Genomic DNA, 12,292 nt, shown 5'->3' with positions numbered 1-12,292 from the left:
CATTTGCTGCAGGGAAAACAGAATGCAAAGAGCTGCTTGCGTGTATAAAATGGCACGTCACAGCTAGATACGTATCAGTGTTGATAGGGGTCCACATATCTGATGAACTAACTGCAGATGCCTTGGACACAATGACCATGGCTTTCTCTTTGGATGTGTGTCCTGAAAACCATAGTTTTCAGAGAAAATGGGGAAAATCCACGTCATTCTTCTCCCCTGATGAGGAAAGAAAAAGGCAATATTCAGTTACAGATGTCCCTAATTAAGTCACATTTTAAACATAAATTAATGGTGTCTAATACAAACGAACTGTGCAATTTTATGTTTGTATACAGTCTTATCACTGCGTCCTAAACGGCTTACCTGGATTTTTGAATCCAAGTTCTTTTGAACACAACAGACACTTCGCCTTTTAATATACCAGAAATTGGAAGAAATAAATAACAACACGGGATCCGCTGTGTACTTTATACTTTATTACTTAGTTTAATTACTAATAAATGACCTTATTACACAATACCTTATCAGGCGAGATCAGTTCAAAATCTCCCCAGAGAGGGGGAAATCTCCGCTTTCTTGCTGGTTTCATCACACAAAAGATTTGCCAAGAAAAGAGAAGAATTTGAATCGCACGCCAAACCTGTGAACCACTTCCTGAATCAGTCACGTGGTCATCACCACAAACCTCAAACGTGCTGGAGGAAAAAGGAAACATCATTAGCTAAAGACGAGCAGTCAGGTGAAGGCCGGCGTTCATTAGCCAAACCACACGCATGGATAACTTCACCCTGACTGAACCCATCAGCCTGTCCTGCGTGAGGCTAAACATCGACGTGCCTTCGATAGCTCAGTTGGTAGAGCGGAGGACTGTAGAGGCAGTAGCTGAAATCCTTAGGTCGCTGGTTCAAATCCGGCTCGAAGGACATACTTTTACACTAAATTGTCAAGAAGGCTATCAGTCATTGTAGTCTAAGGAGCTTTCAAAGAAAAGCGTCTGGACATCTTTAAGCTTCCTTCAAGACGTTTCACCTCTCATCTGAGAAGCTTCTTCAGTTCTAAGAGCAACTGGTGGAGATTTTAAGCCCTATGGGAGTGTTTTGAATTTTATGATGTCAGACAAAGTTGGAAGTCTGTTTGAAGTTCAAACATTAGCTGTACTTCATTGACTGTACTGACCTGAAGCATGTTCGCTTCTAATAATTGTTTACAAATAGAGAGTCATCGGGCCTCCCAGGTCACTAACTAATAACTGTTACTGCACTTATTGTGAATATTATGCATTATGCTGGACTCGGAGTGTTAAAAACAGCTTGAAATTCTCATGAGTTGTTTGCAAAAGAAAAATTACCATCATAATGCGGCTACCCCTTCGGCAATAGCTGTGGGCTCAAGGCCGGAGCTCAAGGCTGGAGCCGAACAAAAACTCCCTGATAACGACTGTGTTGAGTCTGTTCCTTCCCATTCCCTACAAGGCCACCTGGGTTGGCTGGAAGACTGTTTACTTAGCCTGGCAGGGCGAAGGACACTGTCTCAGCTGAACTATGGACACGCACACACATACATATACTGATAAGCACTCACCGACGCATCACCCTCCCTATCCAACGCCACCTCCAATGCTTACCTCCCCCATGATGTAGACATCGGGTCAGCTGGAGGCGCAGTCGAAAGATTGCAGCGGTCCCAGATCAGATGTACACACTGGAACTCTTTCCCATGTTGCTTGTCTGTGTTTATTGTGTTATGGTGTGTTGATACCTGTGCATTCCTGTATTATCCTTTTGTGTTCCACATTTCAATGTTTTTTTTCCTCGCTACCTGGCCTGACCTGTCTCCCCAATGTGATGTTTGTATTGTATGTACGGTTGGCAAGGTCTGTCATCTCGGTTGTGGGCAAAAGACCTGCAACTGACAAATAAAGGCTATCTCTCATCTCTCTCTCTCTTCTTCAGATTCTGTGCAGATTGCACTATTAAAGATCTGCAAACAGCAACATGTTTCTGCCTCTCTCCACACTTTTAAGGAGAGCAACACTAAAATAAATAGAAGCATACACTTCGACAATCCTGTATTAACGCCTGCATTAACACAGAATTTTAAAAAAGATAAATTACTGAGAGGACTGTAAATATTCTCACAGTATTCTCGGCTGACACTCACAAACTGTAAGCCAGCTGTTCCAGTGGGTTTTTTTTGTTTGGTTTTTTTACTGAGTTTATTTCAAATGTTCAGGTTTCAAATCAGTCTGAATGATTCTTAATGATGTATTGTTCACAAATCTAGCCTACATGTGCACTACTCTATACAGCTTAACAACAAGTACTAATCTGTCAGACATTAAGGCAGCTGATGAAAATACTGGTGATAATGCCTCTTTCTGTTTTGCTCTGGTTTCCTGCAGGTGACTACAATGCAGCACAACTGAACCTGAATGGAAACCTGCAGCATTATCTCATCTTTGTAGTTCTCATAATACACTGAATAAATTCTAAATATTATAATGAATAATCCATGAAAGGGAAGAAACTTCTGGATCCAAGAATCCAGACCTAGCTGGGTCTGGCTGCTTGGCCTCACGCGTTTTTCCCCAAGGTGAATATAGCTGTTGATACAAAAGCAAACAAACAAAAAAAACTAAAACAAACGCCATATAACTATATATACGGCATAACAATTTCAAAGGACATATCAGACATTGGACAAAAAATAAAGGACTACATAGACATCATAAATGAAATTCCTTGATAAAAACTTTCCAGATTGTGATGTTGAGCGACTTTAATTCGGTTATTGAATTTCCGACCACATTCATTTTTTTGGGCCTGTTTCCATAAAATAAAGATTTTTTTCCCCCTAAATACAACATTCAACATACAAATACAACATTATGAGGACTAAAGCTCTGCTTGCAGATCAGTTTCCAGTATACCTGTTGAAACGAAATGATAATAATAATTTATAGAAGTCTTTTTTTTTTTAGCAAGACTATAGCACTTGAAACTCGGGTTTCCGGTACGGATCCGTACCGGAAACCCGATCGGTACCCCGCATGCGCAAATCTTACGTTACTTCCTCTCTTTGCCAACATTGCGACATTCAATATATTTGAATGATACGGTTAGCGCCCGGAGGAGAGAAAGATGGCGGAATAAGCGGTTGTACAATCTGCGGGTCTGATTAAGAAACGTGATTTTGATGTCCTGTAAAATACTTTACTGACAAACTGTTACTCCAAAGGAAGTAGAACGCAAGCGAAACCCCCTGGAAGTTACTTTGACAGACCTTCAGGCAGACACAAAGATAAACTTAGAGCGATAAAAATGGCTAACCCCAAGCTAACAGGTAGCCTCTCCGACCATGATTACAACCTTGCTGCTATGTGGGAAGCATGTGAGGATGAAGATATAGAAGAGATGGAACTTCAGAAAGAGATCGGAAGACCCATAGGTGACCACACTCCGTTACCAAGTCCCAATCCCAAAAAAATGAAAAGCAAAATAACTGAGAAGCAGGTGAGCATCGAGAATGTATATGAAGTTTTACTTGGCTTCACAAAGAGATGCGAGGAAAGGTTTGATTCGCTTGAAAAGAAGTTGGAAGCCTTCGAACAACGCATTGAAGTAAATACACAGGCGACCCAAAAAAACAGAGAGGAAATTGACAAGCTGACGACGAAGGTGGAGTCGCTGATGAAGGAAAACAAAGAATTAAAGGAGAGCTGTCGGGAGAGTGCACGTTACCGCAGAAGATGGGACCTCAGAATTTTGGGTCTGACAGAGAAGGACAACGAGAATACACGTGAAACAGTGATCGGCATTCTAACAAGAGTGGTTCCTGTATCAGTGGAAAAACTGCAGCTCATGGTTGATACAGTACACCGACTGGGGAAGAAAGACAATGCAGTGAGCAACAAGGTGCCAAGACCAATCATCAGAGGTGGAAAGAGTACTCAAAATTTGTACTCAAGTACAAGTACTGTTACACTGGTTAAATTGTACTCAATTACAAGTAAAAGTACTGGTGTTAAAAAAATACTTGAGTAAAAGTACAAAGTACTGTTCTCAAAAACTACTCAGAGTATTAATTACTTTTTAACAGACTGATGTTTTATTCTGTTGTCAATAGCAGGCATTCAACTCGATTCACCAGTATAAATATTTATGTTCAAAGCACATTTTTCAGATGAACAAGGTATAGAAAGGTAACTTGTTTTGTAAATAAATGTAGATATAAAAGGAGGAATTTTGTTTGTTAAAACAATGACAAAAATGTTTCTGAACATGCGTAGAACCATTTAAACTTTTCCCCATACACTGAACAACAGGCAGGTAAGTGTCTTAAAGTCTTAGCATTTCTTTCACACTTTACTTTCTGAACCTTTTGTTCAGTTTCAGCAAGAGCTGGTTTTCTAAATTAACAGAGGCAATCCGACTTCGTTTGGCAGTGAAGAGTAGACCAGCACAGCTAAAAAGTCGTTCACACGCAGCAGAAGCAGGCAGAGCTGTGTTTAGTTTAAGAGAGAGGTTTTTGATGGCTGAGAAGGAGTGCAGCAGCTCCATGGTGTCTGTGGCACAAGCAAGATAACCATCAAGCTCAACTGCACTTTGTAGCCTTCTGGAGACTGGTCTGGAGAAGAATTCATCTTCATCAGATGACTCTCTTTGCTGATCCTCACTCTCATGCTCTGTCGTTTCAAGATGTTGTCTGATGTATGTCAAGGCTGTAATTGCAAGTAGATAACACAATTTTGTTATTTAAATTTCAGTGATTATTCCTGAACACAAATTTAAAATCGGCAAATTCTCAAAAAGGATTGTTTAGTATTCAGGACAGACCATCAATAACTTACAATGTATTAGGTGAAATACTCACTTAAGCATGTGTTCAAATGTAAAAATACACAAAAATGGGATCACATGAATCCTTACCAGCCTCTGTTACATCTGCTCTGTCAGTCCAGGAAGTCTTGAACTTGGGTAAGAGGACTGCAGCTGCAGCCAACTCTGGATCCTCCATCATCGCTCCAAAACGCTTTTGAAGGCCATTTTGCAGGGCTCTGATGAGTGGCACGCATGTCTTGCTTGATGTCTCCAGCCTGCTAAGTTTGGACAGTAGTTGTTGGATTACTGGCAGGAGCCATCCCATAAAGGAAGTGGACTCAGACTGAAGGATGTTTGAAGCTTTCACCAGTGGCTTCATGGTGGTACAGTACTCCCTTAGGAATGCAACTTCTGCAGGACTCAACCTGTAAGACACAACAACAAAACCCACCATGACTATAATAGGGATCTTCTGATTTAATATTAAGAGTCTGCTCACGTTTTTAACCATCCATTAAGGAAAATTCACAAAATTTGAAACCATATTGGTAGGTGTCCAATTTTACTCACATTTTCACCTTGAACTCCTCACAAATGCTCCTGATGGCATCTTCCCCCTTCTCATCAATGATGCGTATTATCCTTTCAATGGCAAGGTAGGTTGAATTCCATCGTGTTGCATTGGGACGAATGATCTGTAGCTCACACTTGTCCTCTACCACTTCATTAGCCAAATGAGATCGGCCAGTTTTGTTCCAAATGGCCTGGCATTTTGCAAAGGTTGCACGGGAGAGCCTCTTGTAGGTTTCATTCATGCTCTCTGCTAGGGCAGCATCAGTTGTTGCCACAAGGTTTAGCAGGTGACATGCACATCGCTGATGAGGCGGAAGTTGATACTCCAAACCAGAGTCTTCATCAAGAATTGCACTTGCCTCATGGTAGTCCCTATGGTCAGTCAGGTCAATAATTTCTGGGTCTGCTTCATCTTCAGCTTCATCTGCATCATTTTGTGCCCCAAACATGTGGAAGGCCTTGACAAAGTTGGATCCACTATCAGTTGTGGTTCTTACAACTTTGCCTCTAATCTTGTATTGGCAATGGATATCATCAAGCGCACCAGCAAGCATGTCAAATGTGTGAGACCCTCTCAATCTTTTGCATGCTAGTGCTGCAGATCTTCTTTCCAGGGACGCTTCCTCTATCCAATGGCATGTGACTCCAAGGTAACTTTTCTGATGAGCTGACCAACAATCAGTAGTGGTAGCAACAAATTTGACTTTATCCAATGCTGCAACCAAAGTCATCTTCATGTGATCAGCAGCTTCACAGATTCTGGCACGGACAGTGGGTCTGGAGATGACTTTGGCTTGAGGTTGTAATGTGGTAACCAATTCTTTGAAAGATGGCTGTTCTACCACTGCAAATGGCTGTAGACCCTCACATATGAAATTGATGACAAGCTTGTCAACAGTTGCTTGTGGAACATGTTTGTTTGCAGCTCTCAACATCAGGTCTGGTAACTTGGCTTGTGTATTTGCTGAGAGCTTGTTTGGTGTGGCTGTGGTCTTTCGCTGTCGAGATGTTGATGCCACAGTGATATTGTACTGCTCAATCTTCGATGGATGTTTCCTCTGTAGAGATAAATATTATCATACGTCAGGTTCATACATTACTTCATAACATCACTGTGATTAACACTAAAAGAAAACACATTTTTAAAACATTATTCAACTAGACTTGAGCTAATCTTTGATTGTTGAGCATAGTATAAAAGAGTGGTGAATTGGTCAAATTTTGCAGATATATTGCTGTATTTATTCACAAGTGTAAACCAATTTTGAACGATCATTGCAAAAAACATGAATTTCTGTATACATTCTAAGTTCTGTAATATGTATACTATCTGTAAAAAGAGTATCGACCAATGTATCAGTATCTAAATTTTTAACTCCTTTTTATCAGTATCACCCTAAAGTTTTCAGTATTAGTCAGGTCCTAAAAATACTAAGAGAGCAAAATATGTGTATCTAGCAAATCTAATTTAAGAAAAGGGATCACATACACAAAAATGCTGCCCATACAGCTAACAAATAAAACCAATCCACATTATGTTCTTTAAAAAAGATATCATATTGGGAAACATATAACCCTACTGATTAAGAGCCATGTCACTATGATAGACCTATATCAGGCCAATGATACTGATCAACTGATCCATCAATCGGGCTCTGGTACATGTCAGCTGAGAGCTGGAAGATTAATTTGAGATGCAGCTCAGCACTGTGTTCAAGTTTGTTTGTTTTTTTGTTTGTTTGTTTTTTTAAATAGGCCAGCTGATTGTAGGCCTGTGAGTTTTAAATGACTACAAGTTTAATTTATTGTAATGACGGTGGTTATCCAAATAATAAGCTAAAACATTCCTACGAATTGTAGCTCAGTTATGCATGCACACACGCACATTAGCTAGCTCCGTCTTATTTTAATATCAGGCTAACCAATGGCGGTGACAATATCTTAGCCAAACTAGTAACCTTAACACACATGAAAAATAAGAAAGCAATATCATACACGTATAGTTGTAAAACCTCTTACCTCAATGTGTTTTTTTAGATTAGATGCTGAAGTCTTGTAAGCTGAAATGACTGTAGAGGTCAAACAAAGTTTGCACTGCATCTGGACGCTGTCTCCTTTTCTTCCTCTGTACACGAAAAATTCCTCCAGGTATGGCCACGGGCACGCGTCCTCCGTCTTTTCTACGTCGTTTTCATGGTTGACAGTGTTGTCCTCTGTCTCCATTTTGGCTTCTTTGTCTCCAAATCTTTCGTCTATAAAGTAGTTTATACTCCACCATTTAGCACCTCCAGACACCTGTGCCTGCTGCTGCAGCGGAGTTTATTCTTTGCTTACGTCTTAAATTGGCGCGGTTGCGATTGCACGGCCTTATTGGCTGCAAAAATGCAGACGAAAGGTTTGAATATTAATTCAAATTGTGGGCGTACTCAGTAGTGACTTTTGATTTTATAAGTAGCGAAGTAGATTACATGGTGTAAGTTGTACTCAAGTATGAGTAAAATTACACACTTGAAAAATTACTCGTAAAAGTACAAGTACCCAAAAAATGTACTTAATTACAGTAACGTGAGTATTTGTAATTCGTTACTTCCACCCCTGCCAATCATCATACAGTTCAGCATGAGGACGGCAAGGGATGAAGTATGGAGGAAATCCAAAGAGGCCAGGGTCTGCAAAGAACTGAACATAAAATTTAAAGAAGACTTCTCCAAAGAAGACCGTGAAGCTCGGATCAAGCTGTGGCCCAAGGTGCAGGAAGCTCGAAACAACGGCAAAAGAGCATTCCTAAAGGAGGGTTATGCAATAATAGACGGTAAAAGGATCGATCTGTGAGATGCACTTGAAGAAGTCACTACAAGTTAACCATAAAATGTGGGTATGTATGTGTGTATATATATGTTTATATATACATATCTGTTAAAAATACACAAATAAAAAATAGGAGAGGGTCAAAAAGCAAAGTCGTAGTTAAATGTGAGCTATACAGAGCTAAAATTGCCGCATATATAAAGGGGTAGTACTGTGATAGGGTCGGGGTACTGTTATGATTACATAGGTAGGACACTAGGCTTATTCCTGCTTCAAGCACTTTTTTTTCTTCTAGTAAGTGCCAAGGAAGCCGTTACTGTTCTTGTTTTGTATTTTGTTCTTGCGTTTTTTGTTTTTGTTTTTTCTTTATCTTATAGATGGCTGTTCTATTAAGTTCCTTAAATGTTCGAGGCTTAAAAAACAATGTCAAACGTAAGGCCATGTTCTTATTCTGCAAGGAAATTAAGGCAAACATTTTGTTTTTACAAGAAACACATTCTGGTAAGGAAGAGGAAACATTTTGGAAACATCAATGGGGAGATAGTATTCTTTATTCACATGGTACTACTCACTCAGCAGGAGTTATGATCTTATTCAACAAATTTGCAGGGAGAGTTATTGATCATAAAAGCGATGGAATGGGGCATTGGATCATGGTGTTGGTAGAAGTCTGTGAACAGAAAATTATTCTTATTAACGTGTATGGATACAATAACAGGTCGCTAAATAGAAATATGATGTCTAACTTAAGTAAATTAATTGCAAAGTGGAGTACTACATATGGTTCTACCCAGGTGATAACTGGAGGCGATTTTAACCTGGCTCCTAACTCATGGCTTGACAGACAACCACAAAGAGGAAATCAACCAGAACACGATAGCATTACTTGTGACTTTTGTACGACAACCAATATGATCGATTATTGGAGGATGACAAACCCAAATACGAAGAAATATACTTGGTTTAGTCCATCAAATAAAAACGTATGTTCAAGATTAGATTATTGGCTTGTCTCCCAAACAGTATCATCATATGTTACGAAATGTGAGACCCAGTCAACCCCACTTACTGATCATTGTCTGATAAGTCTCTTATTATCTCTACGTAAACAACAAAGATCTGACAACATATGGAAATTTAACAATAGTTTATTACAAAACGAAGACTTCTGTAAACAAGTTAAAGAACTTAAATCAGAAATTAACAATATGAGCATGACTAATGTCAGTAAATGGGAATGGTTTAAATATAATGTGAAACAATTAGCTATAGAAACGGGAAAGAAAGTGTCTGCCCTACGCGTACGTGAACAGAAAAATCTAATTGAACAAATTCATTTATTATGTGGTAAACCCTGTATGACTGCGGAAGAGTCAGAACGCTTACAATCTTTACAAAATAAGCTAGATGAGGTGTACTTGATTAAAGCTAAAGGAGCATATGTAAGGTCTAGAGCCAAGTGGATTGAATATGGAGAAAAAAATTCATCTTATTTCTATAGTCTAGAGAAGCGTAGACAAACAAAGAAAAAAATAACTAAATTGAGTAAGGATGGTACTATAATTGAGGAACCAAACAAAATAAGTGAGGAAATTAACATGTTCTATAGTAATCTGTATAAATCAAGAACTGAAAAAGAAAATGCAGATATCTTTTTTGATATGATTAAAGATCAGGTTAAAAAATTGGAAGAGGATGATAAAACATGGTTAGAAGAAGATTTGAAAATATCCGAATTAGATACAGCTCTAAAACAAATGAAAAATGGAAAATCGCCTGGAATTGATGGTTTAACGATTGAATTTTATAAAACCTTTTGGCAAGACATTAAAGATTTGTTATTTAATGGCTTTTTGGATTGTTTAAAAAATGAAGAACTATCCCCAACAATGAAAACAGGATTAATAACCTTATTACCCAAACCAAACAAAGATTTACAAATGCTAGACAATTGGAGACCCATAACACTTTTATGTAACGACTACAAATTATTAGCCTTAGTATATGCAAATAGGCTTAAAAGCATCTTAACCAAATTGATTGATGAGTGCCAATCAGCGTTTATTAAAGGAAGGCAGATTCATAATAACATAAGATTAATATTAGATATGATTGACTATCGATCCTTTATTAATTCAGAAAGTTTAATACTATTTATTGACTTTTTTAAAGCATTTGATTCAATAGACCATAATTTTTTATTTAGATCTTTAGAACTTTTTGGATTTGGAAACAAATTTTGCAAAGTGATCAAACTGTTCTACAAGCAAATTTATAGTTATGTTTCGCTCAATCCAGGCATAACATCTAGGATAGACATATTCTGTGGAATTCGACAGGGTTGCCCAATTTCTCCAAAATTATTTATTCTTTGCACTCAATTAATGGCTTACCTCATTGTGAACCATTCAGACATCGAAGGAATAAACATTTTTGATATTGAACTGAAAATAAGTCAGTTTGCAGATGACACAGTAATATTTTTAAAGGATAAATCAATACTCGAGAAAGCATTGAATGTCATTTCAATTTTTTCTAAAGCTTCAGGCTTGTGTCTGAACCTAAAGAAGTGTGAACTTTTGCCACTTTATGATTGTTTGGAAAATAGCATGAGGACGATTCCAGTGAAAAATGAAGTTAAGTATCTAGGCATCTATTTAGACAAAGACATCAACACTAGAGAATCAAAAAACCTAAAAGACAAAATTGATGGCATGTCCAAAACACTAAATCATTGGTTGACGAGAGATATTACAATTTTTGGACGCAATCTATTATCCAAATCAGAGGGCGTCTCAAAGATGGTTTATCCAGCATACTCACTATACATTACCCCGAAAAGCATTAAAAAGATTAACTCTATAATCTATCAATTCATTTGGCGCAATAAAACACATTACATTAAAAAATCACAACTTGTCAAAGATTACGCTAAAGGTGGTATAAAGTCAATTGATTTTCAATCAATGGTTGGAGTATTTAAAATAAACTGGATAAAAGCCTTCCTCTTGAAACCTGACTCCATATGGTTCCATATCCCAAAAAATATTTTCAAAAAGGTGGGAGGGTTGGATTTTCTCCTGAAATGTGATTTTGATATATTGAAGTTGCTTGTGAAACTGTCAGAATATCATAAGCAGGTCTTGTCTTATTGGAAGATGGTGTTTGCCCATAACTTTTCACCACATTGCTCCACCTTGTGGAATAACAGAACAATTACAATTAATAAGAAGTCATTGTTTATTAAAGAGTGGTTTGAAAAAAACATAATCTTCATAACAGACTTACTTGATGAAAGGGGTCAGTTTCTCTCAGTGGGTGTTTTTAATGCTAAGTTTAACATTCAGTGTTCCCTTAGAGAATATGACAAGGTTTGTAAGGCAATCCCCTTACCTCTGTTGAGTTTGATTCAAGGTTATTTGTATTACTCTAAGGCACAAATTAGTCTACCTTCTTTACATCTAAACCAGATTCTTTTGACGGATAAAAACTGTAATAATAAAACCATGAACAAGATATTTAAAAACAAATTATTTCACGACTTTAACAGTAACACAAAACTAAAAGGGAGTAATGTTAAAATAACGAACAAATATACGCACTTTTTAAAATGGCCTATCCCCCCCAAAGTCAAAGAAATGCAATTTAAAATAATTAATGGATATTACCCAGCAGCTGAAATGCTTAAAAAAAGGTTTGGGTTTGAGGTAGAGCCATGTGGATTTTGTTCACAAAATGCGGAAAGTATTGATCATTTGTTTTTTTCCTGCTCAGTAACAACTGATTTTTGGCAAGATCTAGTAGACTGGTTGAGTATAAGAATAGATGGGATGACCCCACTGACTCTAACACAAGTTTTATATAATAATGGTGATCCATCTAAGGAACTGTCCATGCTACACAAGGTGGTGATAATTATGGGCAAATACCACATACACAAATGCAAATGGCAAAGTAAAAGACCTTCCCTAACTGTATTGAAAATTGAATTAAAATCTTTTTTGTCATCTTTAGAATTACTGAGGGATTCATGTAAAGAGGCTGCTTTGATATGCGACAATGGGACTCAATCTCTATCCTTTTAATGATTG

General features: G+C 37.9%; 1 protein-coding gene and 1 non-coding gene across 2 annotated transcripts; one reads left to right on the top strand and one right to left on the bottom strand.

Moving 5' to 3' along the window:
- Positions 1-836: 836 nt before the first annotated feature.
- trnay-gua (transfer RNA tyrosine (anticodon GUA)) lies at positions 837-923 on the top strand. Its single transcript is given in 2 exon segments — positions 837-873; positions 888-923. It is a non-coding gene; the product is annotated as a tRNA-Tyr (tRNA).
- Positions 924-3,990: 3,067 nt separating this feature from the next.
- Positions 3,991-7,616, bottom strand: LOC146611598 (zinc finger BED domain-containing protein 4-like). The gene is made up of 4 exons (XM_085343526.1): positions 7,413-7,616; positions 5,391-6,451; positions 4,929-5,245; positions 3,991-4,720 (listed from the first exon to the last, which is right to left on the bottom strand). Exons 1-4 carry the CDS (start codon positions 7,614-7,616, stop codon positions 4,365-4,367), a joined length of 1,938 nt encoding a protein of 645 aa, XP_085199652.1. The 3' UTR covers positions 3,991-4,364.
- Between the last annotated feature and the right edge of the window lie 4,676 nt (positions 7,617-12,292).

This window comes from Diplotaxodon limnothrissa, linkage group LG19 (assembly GCF_057381915.1).
Source record: "Diplotaxodon limnothrissa isolate DT_005_m linkage group LG19, D_limnothrissa_male_GT1.1, whole genome shotgun sequence".
Classification (NCBI taxonomy): Eukaryota; Metazoa; Chordata; class Actinopteri; order Cichliformes; family Cichlidae; genus Diplotaxodon; species Diplotaxodon limnothrissa.
The sequence above is the reverse complement of the archived record's forward strand: the minus strand, read 5'-3'. Positions and strand labels throughout refer to the sequence as shown.

Excerpts from the sequence above, each read along its gene's own strand:
- LOC146611598 (XM_085343526.1), bottom strand. The coding sequence starts at position 7,616 with ATGGAGACAGAGGACAACACTGTCAACCATGAAAACGACGTAGAAAAG. Across the intron at positions 5,246-5,390 it reads GAGGAGTTCAAGGTGAAAAT|GTTGAGTCCTGCAGAAGTTG; the intron begins GTGAGTAAAATT and ends TGTGTCTTACAG. Across the intron at positions 4,721-4,928 it reads AGCAGATGTAACAGAGGCTG|CCTTGACATACATCAGACAA; the intron begins GTAAGGATTCAT and ends TTGCAATTACAG.